This window comes from Schistocerca serialis, chromosome 9, assembly GCF_023864345.2.
Source record: "Schistocerca serialis cubense isolate TAMUIC-IGC-003099 chromosome 9, iqSchSeri2.2, whole genome shotgun sequence".
Taxonomy (NCBI): Eukaryota; Metazoa; Arthropoda; class Insecta; order Orthoptera; family Acrididae; genus Schistocerca; species Schistocerca serialis.
In genome coordinates, this window is record NC_064646.1 from 350,449,776 (window position 1) to 350,465,716 (window position 15,941).

Genomic DNA, 15,941 nt, shown 5'->3' on the forward strand with positions numbered 1-15,941 from the left:
GCTACGGCCGATTTATCCGTGTGACCCAGGCAGCAATTCCTCTTATGTTCAACAAGACGGGTGTTCACACTTCTCTTTGTGGTACCGATGTAAACCTGTCCACAACTACAAGTTGGCTACATGACTGCATGGTCATTGGTGCAGCATCTTGTGTCCCACATTCTTCCTGACAATGTAATGATCCTTATACCTCCAAATTGATTACACGTCCTTGTCACCCTCACATATTTTCAGATGTGATTTTCTGTACCTTCCTGTTCCACTCGTATTTCGTTGAACCCCATACCTACTCCCAACCCAAGGGGAGTTTCAAACAGGCAGATGTTAGTGAACAGATATTAGGTGCAGACTTCATATAACACGAAGGACTGGAAATAAAGCTAAATATGTTACAAATCATATTGGAAAGTGAAGTGGTAACCGGTTCTCTGGCAGAAGTGCTAACAATCCTGTCACCTCAGCCAATAGTTAAGTTAGTCCAGAAGCTAAACAAGAAGTTTTTGGCCAGGTACAGAAAGTATTGCAAATCAAGGTGGATCACATTAACATGACAATGGTCACCAATCTCTCGATAGCCAAGGAGACTAGCACCTAACCATTTCTTGGCAGCAGAGAAATAATTTGAAGAGATGTTACATGCGGGCATCATATGAAGGTGTGACAGCCAATGGGCATTACCGTTATACTTACTTGACAAGAAAGTCTGTACCAGGAGGCCCTGTGAGATTCTAAATGCATGAAAAATCCCCAATGTTTTCCCGTGCCTTACCTAAGGGATTTCATGAATGTTTTAGTCGGAGCTACAATTTTTAGCATGGTGGACTGCAAGGAAACTTATAACTAGATTCCGATCGCAAATGAAGGTATTCCCAAGATGGCTGTAATTATGCCTTTCGGTCTCCTCAGGTATCTAGACATGTCATTTGGTTCAAAGACTGCAGCTCAGTCATGGGAGAGGTTTACAAACAAAGTACTGAGGGGTTCAGATTTCTACTTCGTCTACCAAGATGATATTTTGATATTTTCAGAGACAGCAAAATTATGTGCAGGGCATCTTGAGGCACTGTTTGACAGAATACATAAATATAGCTTGACAATAAATTGGGCAAAATGTGTTCTACCTCAAAAACAGGTGACTTTTCTCAGTCATACTCTGTCAGCTGCCGGTATTAATAGCAATTAAAAATATTTGTCAACTGTTCCTGACATCACCTACCAGGAGCAGCAGAGATGCATGTGACCGTGGCATACGCACTGGCAGGTAATAACGCTACTGGCAGGCAAGTCCTGCCACATACCCATGATGCAGGAAGCCTGTGAAAAGTTACGGGGTAGTTTGCAAAAGCAACCCTCGTACTCCGTCCGATCCATAATTCACCGTTAATGATAGTGATGGATGCCAACCAATAGACTGTCAGGACAGCTCTCCATCAATATATTGAGAATTATTAAAAACCTTTGGGGGTTTTTCTCCTGGAAGCTGACAGAGGGTCAAACAAATAGGAGTGCGTACTGTTGAGCTGCTGGCCGTTGTTGTTGTTGTTGTTGTTGTTGTCTTCAGTCCTGAGACTAGTTTGATGCAGCTCTCCGTGCTACTCTATCCTGTGCAAGCTTCATCTCCCAGTAACTACTGCAACCTACATCTTTCTGAATGTGCTTAGTGTATTCATCTCTTGGTCTCCCTCTACGATTTTTACCCTCCACGCTCCCCTCCAATACTAAATTGATGATCCCTTGATGCCTCAGAACATGTCCTATCAACTGATCCCTTCTTCATCATCATCATCATCATCATTTAAGACTGATTATGCCTTTCAGCGTTCAGTCTGGAGCATAGCCCCCCTTATAAAATTCCTCCATGATCCCCTATTCAGTGCTAACATTGGTGCCTCTTCTGATGTTAAACCTATTACTTCAAAATCATTCTTAACCGAATCCAGGTACCTTCTCCTTGGTGTGCCCCGACTCCTCCTACCCTCTACTGCTGAACCCATGAGTCTCTTGGGTAACCTTGCTTCTCCCATGCGTGTAACATGACCCCACCATCTAAGCCAGTTCGCCCTGACTGCTACATCTATAGAGTTCATTCCCAGTTTTTCTTTGATTTCCTCATTGTGGACACCCTCCTGCCATTGTTCCCGTCTACTAGTACCTGCAATCATCCTAGCTACTTTCATATCCGTAACCTCAACCTTATTGATAAGGTAACCTGAATCCGCCCAGCTTTCGCTCCCATACAACAAAGTTGGTCGAAAGATTGAACGGTGCACAGATAACTTAGTCTTGGTACTGACTTCCTTCTTGCAGAAGAGAGTAGATCGTAGCTGAGCGCTCACTGCATTAGCTTTGCTACACCTCGCTTCCAGTTCTTTCACTTATGTTGCCATCCTGTGAGAATATGCATCCTAAGCACTTGAAACCGTCCACCTGTTCTAACTTTGATCCTCCTATTTGGCACTCGATCCGTTTATATTTCTTTCCCACTGACATTACTTTCGTTTTGGAGATGCTAATCTTCATACCATAGTCCTTACATTTCTGATCTAGCTCTGAAATATTACTCTGCAAACTTTCAATCGAATCTGCCATCACAACTAAGTCATCCGCATATGCAAGACTGCTTATTTTGTGTTCACATATCTTAATCTCACCCAGCCAGTCTATTGTTTTCAACATATGATCCATAAATAATATGAACAACAGTGGAGACAGGTTGAAGCCTTGTCTTACCCCTGAAAATACTCTGAACCATGAACTCAGTTTACCGTCAACTCTAACTGCTGCCTGACTATCCATGTAAAGACCTTTAATTGCTTGCAAAAGTTTGCCTCCTATTCCATAATCTCATAGAACAGACAATAACTTCCTCCTAGGAACCCGGTCATATGCCTTTTCTAGATCTATAAAGCATAGATACAATTCCCTGTTCCACTCATAACACTTCTCCATTATTTGTCGTAAGCTAAAGATCTGGTCCTGACAACCTCTAAGAGGCCTAAACCCACACTGATTTTCATCCAATTGGTCCTCAACTAATACTCGCACTTTCCTTTCAACAATACCTGAGAAGATTTTACCCACAACGCTGATTAAAGAGATACCTCTGTAGTTGTTACAATCTTTTCTGTTTCCATGTTTAAAGATTGGTGTGATTACTGCTTTTGTCCAGTCTGATGGAACCTGTCCCGACTCCCAGGCCATTTCAATTATCCTGTGTAGCCATTTAAGACCTGACATTCCACTGTACTTGATGAGTTCCAACTTAATTTCATCCACCCCAGCTGCTTTATTGCACTGCAATCTATTGACCATTTTCTCCACTTCCTCAAACGTGATCCTATTTCCATCATCATTCCTATCCCATTCTACCTCGAAATCTGAAACATTACTGATCGTATTTTCACCTACATTGAGCAACTCTTCAAATTATTCCCTCCATCTGCCCAATGCATCCACAGGATTCACCAGCAGTTTTCCTGACCTGTCCAAAATACTTGTCATTTCCTTCTTACCTCCCTTTCGAAGACTGCTAATTACACTCCAGAATGGTTTTCCAGCAGCTTGACCCAATGTCTCCAACCTGTTTCCAAAGTCTTCCCGAGATTTCTTCTTGGATGCTGCAATTATCTGTTTGGCTTTGTTTCTTTCTTCAACATAACTTTCTCTGTCTACCTGAGTTCTAGTATGTAGCCATTTTTTATACGCCTTCCTTTTCCTTTTACAGGCTGCCTTGACTGTGTCATTCCACCAAGCTGTTTGCTTCCTCCTACTTTTACACACTACTGTTCCAAGACATTCTTTAGCCACTTGTAGTACTGTGTCCCTGTACCTTGTCCATTCCTTTTCCAATGACTGTAATTGACTACATTCAACTAACTGGTACCTTTCTGAGATCGCTGTTATGTACTTGTGCCTGATTCCCTTATCCTGAAGTTTCTCCACTCTTATCCTCCTACATACGGACCTGACCTCCTGCACTTTCGGCCTCGCAATCCCAATTTCACTGCAGATTAAATAATGATCAGTGTCATCAAAGAATCCCCTGAATACACGTGTGTCCCTCACAGCCTTCCTGAATTCCTGATCTGTTATTATATAGTCAATGACAGATCTGGTTCCCCTGCTTTCCCAAGTATACCGGTGAATGTTCTTATGTTTAAAAAAGGAGTTTGTGATTACTAAGCCCATACTGGCACAGAAATCCAAGAGTTGCTGCCCGTTCCTGTTGGCCTCTATATCCTCTCCAAATTTACCCATAACCTTTTCATACCCTTCTGTTCGATTTCCAATCCTGGCGTTAAAATCACCCATGAGCAGAACACTGTCCTTGTCCTTTACTCTAACAACTACATCACTGAGTGCCTCATACACTCCTGGAAATTGAAATAAGAACATCGTGAATTCATTGTCCCAGGAAGGGGAAACTTTATTGCACATTCCTGGGGTCAGATACATCACATGATCACACTGACAGAACCACAGGCACATAGACACAGGCAACAGAGCATGCACAATGTCGGCACTAGTACAGTGTATATCCACCTTTCGCAGCAATGCAGGCTGCTATTCTCCCATGGAGACGATCGTAGAGATGCTGGATGTAGTCCTGTGGAACGGCTTGCCATGCCATTTCCACCTGGCGCCTCAGTTGGACCAGCGTTCGTGCTGGACGTGCAGACCGCGTGAGACGACGCTTCATCCAGTCCCAAACATGCTCAATGGGGGACAGATCCGGAGATCTTGTTGGCCAGGGTAGTTGACTTACACCTTCTAGAGCACGTTGGGTGGCACGGGATACATGCGGACGTGCATTGTCCTGTTGGAACAGCAAGTTCCCTTGCCGGTCTAGGAATGGTAGAACGATGGGTTCGATGACGGTTTGGATGTACCGTGCACTATTCAGTGTCCCCTCGACGATCACCAGTGGTGTACGGCCAGTGTAGGAGATCGCTCCCCACACCATGATGCTGGGTGTTGGCCCTTTGTGCCTCGGTCGTATGCAGTCCTGATTGTGGCGCTCACCTGCACGGCGCCAAACACGCATACGACCACCATTGGCACCAAGGCAGAAGCGACGCTCATCGCTGAAGACGACACATCTCCATTCGTCCCTCCATTCACGCCTGTCGCGACACCACTGGAGGCGGGCTGCACAATGTTGGGGCGTGAGCGGAAGACGGCCTAACGGTGTGCGGGACCGTAGCCCAGCTTCATGGAGACGGTTGCGAATGGTCCTCACCGATACCCCAGGAGCAACAGTGTCCCTAATTTGCTGGGAAGTGGCGGTGCGGTCCCCTACGGCACTGCGTAGGATCCTACGGTCTTGGCGTGCATCCGTGCGTCGCTGCGGTCCGGTCCCAGGTCGACGGGCACGTGCACCTTCCGCCGACAACTGGCGACAACATCAATGTACTGTGGAGACCTCACGCCCCACGTGTTGAGCAATTGGGCGGTATGTCCACCCGGCCTCCCGCATGCCCACTATACGCCCTCGCTCAAAGTCCGTCAACTGCACATACGGTTCACGTCCACGCTGTCGCGGCATGCTACCAGTGTTAAAGACTGCGATGGAGCTCCGTATGCCACGGCAAACTGGCTGACACTGACGGCGGCGGTGCACAAATGCTGCGCAGCTAGCGCCATTCGACGGACAACACCGCGGTTCCTGGTGTGTCCGCTGTGCCGTGCGTGTGATCATTGCTTGTACAGCCCTCTCGCAGTGTCCGGAGCAAGTATGGTGGGTCTGACACACCGGTGTCAATGTGTTCTTTTTTCCATTTCCAGGAGTGTAAAAACTATCCATCTTATCTTGATCTGTCCCTTCACAATGCGAATATACTGACACAATCCTAATTTTCTTGCTAGACACTGTCAAATCTATCCACATCAGTCGTTCGTTTACATACCTTATTGCAACTACACTGGGTTCCATTTCTCTCCTGATGTAAAGCCCTACACCCCATTGTGCTATTCCTGCTTTGACTCCTGACAAGTAGACCTTGTATTCTCCCACTTCTTCTTCTTTCTCACCCCTTACCTGAATGTCACTAACAGCTAAAACGTCCAGCCCCATCTTACTTGCAGCCTCTGCCAGCTCTACCTTCTTCCAAGAGTAGCCCCCATTTATATTAATAGCTCCCCATCTCATTACCATTTGTTTGCCAAGTCGTATCTTAGGAGTCCCTGGTTTGTCAGTTAGAGGTGGGACTCCGTCACCTCCGAAGGTCCGAGGCATTTTGCTCTGATTGTTGCCAGCATCATATTTAAAGTACCAGGGAAGCAGGTTGCTAGCCTTACTTGCCCCGAGTCCCATTGGGTTTTACCCCTAACGGCTGATCCCTTCTTCTAGTCAAGTTATGTCACAAACTCTTCTTATCCCCAATTCTATTCAATACCACCTCATTAGTTATGTGATATACCCATCTAATCTTCAGCATTCTTCTGTAGCACCACATTTCAAAAGCTTCTATTCTCTTCTTGTCCAAACTATTTATCGTCCATGTTTCACTTCCATACATGGCTAAACTCCATACAAATACTTTCAGAAACGACTTCCTGATACTTAAATCTATGCTCGATGTTAACAAATTTCTCTTCTTCAGAAATGCTTTCCTTGCCATCGACTTAATTCGACTACATTCCATTATCCTCATTTTGCTTTTGTTGATGTTCATCTTATATCCTCCTTTCAAGACATTATCCATTCAGTTCAACTGCTCTTCCAAGTCCTTTGCTGTATCTGACAGAATTAAAATGTCATCGGTGAACCTCAAAGTTTTTATTTCTTCTCCATGGATTTTAATACCTACTCCGAATTTTTCTTTTGTTTCCTTCACTGCTTGCTCAATATAGAGATTGAATAACATCGGGGAAATTCTACAACGCTGTCTCACTCCCTTCCCAACCACTGCTTCCCTTTCATGTCCCTCGACTCTTATAACTGCCATCTGGTTTCTGTACAAATTGTAAATAACCTTTCGCTTCCTGTATTTTACCCCTGCCACCTTCAGAATTTGAAAGAGAGAATTCCAGTCCACATTTTCAAAAGCTTTCTCTAAGTCTACAAATGCTAGAAATGTAGTTTTGCCTTTCCTTAATCTCTCTTCTAAGGGTCAGTATTGCCTCACGTGTACCAATATTTCTATGGAATCCAAACTGGTCTTCCCGAGGTCGGCTTCTACCAGTTTTTCCATTCGTCTGTAAAGAATTTGCGTTAGTATTTTGCAGCCGTGACTTATTAAACCGATAGTTCGGTAATTTTCGCATCTGTCAACATCTGCTTTCTTTGGGATTGGAATTATTATATTCTTTTTGAAGTCTGAGGGTATTTTGCCTGTCTCATATATCTTGCTCACCAGATGGTATAGTTTTGTCAGGACTGGCTCTCCCAAGGCCGTCAGTAGTTCTAATGGAATGTTGTCTACTCCCGGGGCCTTATTTCGACTCAGGTATTTCAGTGCTCTGTCAAACTCTTCACGCAGTATCGTATCTCCCCTTTCATCTTCATCTACATCCTCTTCCATTTCCATAATATTCTCCTCAAGTATATCGCCCTTGTATAGACCCTCTATATACTCCTTCCATCTTTCTGCTTTCCTTTCTTTGCTTAGAACTGGGTTTCCATCTGAGCTCTTGATATTCATACAAGTGGTTCTCTTTTCTCCAAAGGTCTCTTTAATTTTCCTGTAGGCAGTATCTATCTTACCCCTGGTGAGATAAGCCTCTACATCATTACATTTGTCCTCTAGCCATCCCTGCTTAGCCATTTTGCACTTCCTGTCGCTCTCATTTTTGAGACGTTTGTATTCCTTTTTGCCTGCTTCATTTACTGCATTTTTATATTTTCTCCTTTCATCAATTAAGTTCAGTATTTCTTCTGTTATCCAAGGATTTCTAGTAGCCCTCGTCTTTTTACGTATTTTATCCTCTGCTGCCTTCACTATTCCATTCCTCAAAGCTACCCATTCTTCTTCTATTGTATTTCTTTCCCCCATTTGTGTCGGTTGTTGCCTCATGCTCTCCCTGAAACTCTGTACAACTTCTGGTTTAGTCAGTTTATCCAGGTCCCATCTCCTTAAATTCCCACCTTCTTTCAGTTTCTTCAGTTTTAATCTACAGTTCATTAGCAATAGATTGTGGTCAGAGTCCACATCTGCCCCTGTAAATGTCTTAAAATTTAAAACCTGGTTCCTAAATCTCTGTCTTACCACTATATAATCTATCTGAAACCTGTCAGTTATCTCCAGGTTTCTTCCATGTATACAACCTTCTTTTATGATTCTTGAACCAAGTGTTAACTATGATTAAGTTGTGCTCTGTGCAAAACTGGCGGTGTCCTCTTTCATTTCTTCCCCCCATCCATATTCACCTACTACGTTTCCTTCTCTCCCTTTTCCTACTACCGAATTCGTCACCCATGGCTGTTAATGAAGCTATATAACACTTCTGCCCTTGTATTGGGGCTAAACCATTTACAATCTACACAGACCATAAGCCATCACTTTCGCTTTTAGCAATTCAAATAAAATTGTTCGCCCTGGGCATTCTGCCAGCTAGAATTTATTGGGCAGTTCACTACAGATGTAAGATACATTAGGAGGAGGAATATATAGTGGTAGATTTTTCCCTAGAATCAGCACAATCTCATTCACAGTAAATTATGACCAACTTAATGGCAGCACAAGTTACAGATGAGCAGCTACAACAGTTTGTGCACAATGATTCGACAACTCTTGAGCTCAAACAAGCGCAGTTACTTGGCACAAAGGATGTTGTTTGGTGTGACATGGCTAGACCCTCACCTAGACCATTTGTTCCTGGAATGCTACAAAGAACGTTTTTGACAGTGTTTTTAGGAAGGCCTTTGATGTCACTTTCACTTGTACATCACAGATTGGTATTGCCTCCATCATGCATTTATATCTATCTGTGGCTGTAAACATATAAAGATATCCCTCTGATGGTGAAAGCAGGCCCATGAGGTCTATGTGAATGTGAGAGAAAGAACTTGTTGATGCAGGAAATTCTCCCATGAACTTGAATAATGTCTGCAAACTTTTCACTGTAGACAGACACGCTGTACATACTCTTAATACAAGGCCATACCTATTTCTCAGTCATCAGTTTAATGGTGGCATTTGCAGTAGAATGGCTGAGGTTGTGAACACTGGCTGACAATTTGAATTGATACGCTCCTGGAACTATCTAGATTGAGTGGGTTCCAGCATCACTATACAACCAGCTACCATCCTGCAAGCAACGAGATAGTAGAGCATTGGCATAGAACGTTGAAAGCTGCACTTAAGTGCCTCAAGAACAGCTCAACAGCTGTACTACCACTAGTGTTGCTGGGACTTTGCACAGCCTTTAAGCTGGACATTGGGGCATCTTCTGCAGAGATGGTTTATGGAATGTGCCTGCCTTTGGAATTTTTTTTTTAGCAGCACCCACACAAATGGATACAGAGCTACCATACATGCTGCAACAAGTCAAGCTCGAAGTAGCTAAGCTGTGTCCTGTCATGAAAATTGGAGAGAGTTCGTCCATAAAGACCTTAAAACATGCTCACATGTGGTGTTGCAAACAGATGCAGTATGCTTGCTGTTGCAACCACTGTACTTTGTACCTTTCCAGGTGCTAAAGCATGACTAACATATGGTGCAGATAATGTATAACAACAAGCCATTGATGATGTCATGAGAATGGATGAAACCTGCATATTTGCTAACTCCAGACATACCGACACAAGATACCTTGGGTACTACCTCAGCGACCTTGAGCCAACCGGATAATGCTACTGGTCTGCCCACAGGTATGTCACCCTTGACTTAGCTCAGCGAACAAGCCCACAGGAAGTGCTGAAGAAGCCAGTAACTTACATGAGGGCAAGTCAACAGGTACGACGCAAATAGCCGCACATCCCTGGAGCTCCACTCTAGTGTGGCGGGGGGGGGGGGGGCTGTGTATGACGCGCATAATTCTGGCAGTGTTTGAGAACATATGTATTATTCTTTGACCACCCAGCCACATTTGCTTTGTATTTCCTCTTAGTTCTAGTTTCTGACAGTTCCCTGTTTTACTGTAAGTTGTCAAGCAAAAATCTAACTAATTAAGAGAGTAAATCTTACAGGTAAGTTGTAGGTTCTGCTTTTACACAAAAACACTGTTTTATCTTTTTATCAAAATGTTTCGGCACCTCTGTATCATCTTCAGTAGGTCGTGTTTATTGAATACTGTAAAAAGTGTACATATAAAAGGTTGTAACTGATCTAACAAAGTGAAGCCTAAAGAAAGTTTTTGTTCGTTTCGCTTCTTGCCATGATTATACATTATATGGTTTTGCAATACAATCTGTATGGTGTGCTGCATTAACAGCTTTAGTCATCTGCAAACCAGATGATGAAAATGTGAATTTCATCAGAGAGTTAACACGTCCCTTCGTTTTTAAAAAAACGTGATTTTGTCATGGAAAATGTTTTGTTGTGACTGATCAGTCAGGTACAATCTCTTTCCAACATTATGCATATGAGAACTAGTTCATACACCTTTTATTGTAGATCATCCAATATTGTATGGAGCATCCTTCATGTGGGTCATCTTAAAAATTACGTACAGCTACATGTGAGTTCAGTCTTCCAGTTCTCAACTGTTTAAAACTGATTAACAGGTTGGTAATAAATGTTTGCCACTCTACAAGAATTTTCATTGGTGATAAAAAAAAAACTTTACGTTGGGATATTATTCCAGTGTATCCAGTCAAATTAAATTCACGCAAAACAACTTTTTCAAAAAATTACTCTACAGTTCAGATGATAATTGATTGTGAGACTGTAACAGCGTAACAAAAAAAATATTTCATTGATGCCAGTGCTATCTGTGTTGCAAGCACAGGACAATTTGCCTTACTCTCAATGAATACCAAAAAAATGCAACAATCTGTGTTTTTGTAGTCCTGGCTGTCTGTCATAAATGTACTTTTCATGGGAATCTGAAGTGCCAGATGTTGACATTTTGAAACTTTCCATTTAATGTCTCTGCAAGTATAGTCTCAGGTAAGAAAAAGAGAGAAGTATGTGTTCTTTTCACTCTGCTTGATGCACTGTTTATATTTTCAACATTACTGAGACTCTTCTTACTTTATCATATTTCGTGTCAACCATATGCTTTTCTTCACAGGTTGTACAGGTTGGTGGACGGTGCATTGATGTAAATTTAGAAATGTCTCATGTTTTCGGTGTATCAAAAGCTGTTCTGAGCAATGTTATATTTTGCCATCAAGAAGATTCTAACTGGTCAGTATATATCTAGACTGTTGATACATCTCTGAGGTACTGCATTATGAGGAAAGTTTAAAAAAATTTTTTTTGTCTTTGTAGGCCAATGGATGAGGGAAAGAAACTCAAGGAGAAGTTTGATTCCATATTCGATGCAACAAAACTTAATAAATGTTTGGAACACATCAGAGATCTTAGGAAAGCAGTAAATACAGGTCAGTCAGTTGTCATCTGAGCTAAGTATTCTGTCAAATTAATATATGTAGCTAAAATTCTTCAGGGTTTCTGTTACTCTCTCACACACAACCACGCACGTGCTCTAACACGCCAACCCATGGGTACCTCGGATGGATGTGTTTGGGCACATGTTTGATTGTTTGTCTGACAGGGTGTACACAAACTAAAAAGAGAGCAGTGCTTGAACAATAAAGTCTCTTTGATGTGAAGTGCGCCTATGCGTCAGACATCAGTACCATCTGATGAAAACATTCATGATAAATTCAAACAGTTATTTTGTCACAGTTGACTGTAGAAATATTCTTTAGTTCCATTCATGTGGTTTTGTAGGGATTGTGAAGCTGAAATTCAACTAATTTGTAAGCAATTTGCTCTGTGAAAATCAAATTTATTTATTATGTATTGATCTTTCTTTCTTTCTTTCTTTTTTTTTTTTTTTTTTTTTGAACTGTGAATCACAAGCAGAAATCAGCACTGATGAGAAACTTCTGAAATCACAACAAGAGATAAAAGATGAGACTGTTTCAAAAAAGAAGGATTTACAAGAGGCAGAGAGTCGTCTGGCAGTAACTCAGGACAAAATAGATAACTTGAGCGATAAACTATCACCTTTGCTAGAAAAACTAGATGAAATTTGTGATGTGGAAAAGGATTTCCTTCAGCTCACCAGGGAGAAAGGTAAATTGCACTTACTGTGATATTTCATCATTAGAGTGTGATGATTCTTCTGTATGAGCAACTTAATTCTGTGAGGCATGAACTTGTGGCTAATGTTTTGAATCAGAAACTGGTTTCTAACCCCCACGTCTATAAAAACTCATTCAAAATAAAGCAGCTTACTGTATTTAATAGAACATTACTTTTAGAGTGAATGTAAATCCATTATGTTATGGCTTGTGTATATGTGTAGCCAGGATTTTAAACTTTTTGAGGAAGTACATCTTGTGAACTGTAGAAAGATTAATGTAAGTATCCCAAATCAAGCCTTGATACTTTATGTGGATAAAGAGAAAAGTGTCAAAAAAGGAAATACTGCTTGTCACATAGGCATGTGTGAGAGGTGTGTTATGTGGAAGATGTGTCGGTAACACATGTTCTAAGTGTCTGATAAACCATTTCTGGAAATTAGGCTGTTGACAAGCCTGAGAGTTGACTGTAAGGCCAAAATATGGTAGGTGGGCATAGAATTTGGGGGTGGGGTGGTAATGATGAATTGCGAGTGTGGAAAGCCAACTGGAAAAAGTCAGTAGCATTAGGAAAGACAACAAAATACATAAGGCCAAATCAGTTTGTTCCTGTATACAGAAGTTTACAACAAAATACATAAGGCCAAATCAGTTTGTTCCTGTATACAGAAGTTAAGGCAGGGAATGCTGTGAAAACCAGTTATGTATTTCTGTGAAAATAGCCACAATAACAGTTTTGAATGTGAGAAATGGAGGATTCCAAAATTGTTGTGCAAGGACTTGGGTTAAGCTCATTGTAATCATGATTCTAGCTGTGTGTAATAGGATAGAACAAGGGTAATTGTAGGTCATTGTTTTTATGAACAACTATTATTGATCAACACCTGAAGAGATATTAGGAAGGAAGGAAGGTTTCAGGCTGACATCCTGTCGATATGGGTGTCATTTGTGACATGAGTGACAATGTCCATACCAAACCCTGTACAGTCTTCTGTTATCTTATTCTCTCTTGTTCCTGTCTATTACAGGCATGGGCAACCTTTGGTGACCCATGGGCCTGATTCGCATATTTAATGAAGCTCACATGCTGCCTCATTACATACACGACAGCAGTGCTTCTAGCACATAAATTCAAAACTATAGAGTTTTTAACGTTGATGTTTTGTGGTAACACACCAGTACGAACCGCACGCATTTTACGACACACCACACCAGCAAATTATCCCTCAAAATTTGTGTTTTTGAGAATACATTCATTTTATGTTCGCCATGTACTCAGAAGTTTACATTAATTTTTATGTCATGAACACTGTTTCTTTTCTTATGACATATTACAATATCTGTCTTAAAAACTTTTGTTGTAAACTTCTGCTGTGATATTAGTGAAGGAACACTGTTCATGACATGTAAATAAATGTAAACATCTGAAGATGTGATGCCAGGCACCTTGAAGCGTAATTATGCAAAAATAAATGCCTATAAAACCAACTGGTTGAAACTAATTCATTATGAATTACATTCAGTTGCAACAGCTGCAATTTTCTAATACATCCACATGTTCACGCCCACTAATTTCTTCCTGCAGGCTGCCGGTTGCCCATCTGTCATCTATTATCTGTTTCCACTCTTTTCGATGTATTTCTTCTGATTCTCCTTCTGTGCTTCCTCCTATCCTGTTATTATTATTATTATTATTATTATTATAGCTTACTTTCTGTTTCTCTTTTGCTCTGTCGTCATATCTTTACCACCCATTAGTTCACAGAATTGTCAGTTGACTTCTCATGACCAATATGTAGTTATTTGCTTAGGATTTTCCTCTCAACTATTAGTATCCACAATTTTTCAAACTGGTGTACTTAGAATTCAGAATGCTTTCCCTTGTTCCATCTTTCACAGCTTTTCTTTCTCACATCTTCTGATCAGTAAATAAATCTGGAGGTTTTCCAGTTAATTTGATTTTTACTAGCCAAAATATGTTTCAGAATTAGGGGATTGTTGTGTCAACAAATGGGATAAGCCCATTGTGGACATGACTTCTAGCACCATATAACAACACAGAATCAGGGTCACATTAGTCGAGTGTTTTTATGAATAAAGATTATTTGTTAACATCTGAAGAGAGAAGAAGGAAGGATGAAGAAAGAAAGATATGTTAACATCCTGTCTGTGCGCATGTCATTCAAGACAGCGAAGAGATTAAGAGAGAAATATTTAGGATGTTCTGCTATGCACCTGTAGATTATTGTTATGTTCATACATATATTGAGGCTGGCTGAACAGTGGGATCCATAGCACTCAAAATTCTACAGCAATAAAATTTTTTCTTGAAGACAGAGAGAGAGAGGGGGCGGGGGAGGAGGGGGGGAGCCAATGTGATGTACAAGGTGTCTCTAACTAAAGTTCAATTTTCAAAACGATCTTGAAAGAGAACCACTGCTCAGAATGGCATCAGATTTGAAGAGCATGGGGAAACATCATGGAACAAAAAGAAATTTAAAAAGTATTTTTAACCAATAGATGGCGCTGTAAGTGTCTTAATGCAAATCAGGTCAGCTACAAATTACGGGCAAATCACAGTATGATGGCTATTTGTGTGAGCTGCACATTACACCATCTTTACTGTTCAATGTGCACGACTGCACAAGTTCAGCAGTGACCAGTTGTGGCACTGTTAGTTAGGTAAGCCTGTCTATCACAGCTAGGTCATACCACATTGAATAGGAAAAAATCAGTTTTTTATTGTCATGAAGCTAAAAACTCCATCAAAAGGAAAATGACATCATTTTTTAATTGTCCTGTGGCCAAACCCCGCATAAAAAGCAGAATGATATTGGTTTCTAACTGTCGTGAGACAGGCACAAGATTTGTTCGGTATGCTGCTATCCACTGTTTTCTGCAAACTGAAATCAGGAAACAGCATGTTCCACAACATATCAGTGTGTCTCGGGGGTGATGTTCATAACGCATTGCGCAATGCGTGCCTTCAATTCAGCTACATTCATAATTGGAGCATTGAATGCAACGTCTTTCAGATAACCCTACAGCCAGAAGTCAGATGGATTAAGATCAGGTGATTTGGATGGCCAGGCTGTAGGGAAATGACAGCTGATAATTCTAGCATTTCAGAAATGCCTCTGCAGAAGTGACTTCACTCGCTGTGCAATGTGCAGATGAGTGCCATCGTGCATAAGTATGATCCTAACCACACATCCATACTGTTGAAGGGTTGGAATGATGTTTGTGTGCAAAAGATTCTCAATATCTGTTTTATCAGTGATGCCAGGTAACAGGACTCGCAGGACTTACCTCCTCAGAAAAATACAAACCTATGATAAACAATGCTATTAACCCACACTGCACAGTCACCTTTGCAGAATGAAGTGGTACAGGTTGATGCACATGCAGATATTCCGTTATCCATATTCTACCATTCGGAGAATTGCCCACTTCCATGCAAGCAAGAAATTCCAGAGAAAATGTTTGTCGTGCCGGCAGGTCAGCAGGAGGACAACTCAGGTGATTTCCTTTTCGGGGGGCTCTTTAGCCACTCTTTAATGAATTTGTGCTTGGCTATCAAACGCCCAGAGCCTTTACAGCATCTCTTCCCTTCCCCTACTGCACTCTGTCCTCCTGCTATTCTTGTTCCCTTCACTTGGGGCATGCGTCTTAGATATTTTCGGAAATGCATTCTGAAGATTTGGTAGATAGGCAGTAGAACAGTCCCTAGTCTGCTTTTTCCCCT

The 15,941-nt window shown here is 41.5% G+C and overlaps 1 protein-coding gene across 1 annotated transcript in view; it reads left to right on the forward strand.

Moving 5' to 3' along the window:
- LOC126419037 (DNA repair protein RAD50) overlaps positions 1-15,941 on the forward strand; it is a 263,592-nt gene that overhangs the window by 52,938 nt on the left and 194,713 nt on the right. The window contains exons 3-5 of the mRNA XM_050086099.1: positions 11,176-11,291; positions 11,376-11,488; positions 11,976-12,188. Coding sequence (XP_049942056.1) covers positions 11,176-11,291; positions 11,376-11,488; positions 11,976-12,188 — 442 coding nt within the window. The remainder of the gene's footprint in view (positions 1-11,175; positions 11,292-11,375; positions 11,489-11,975; positions 12,189-15,941) is intronic.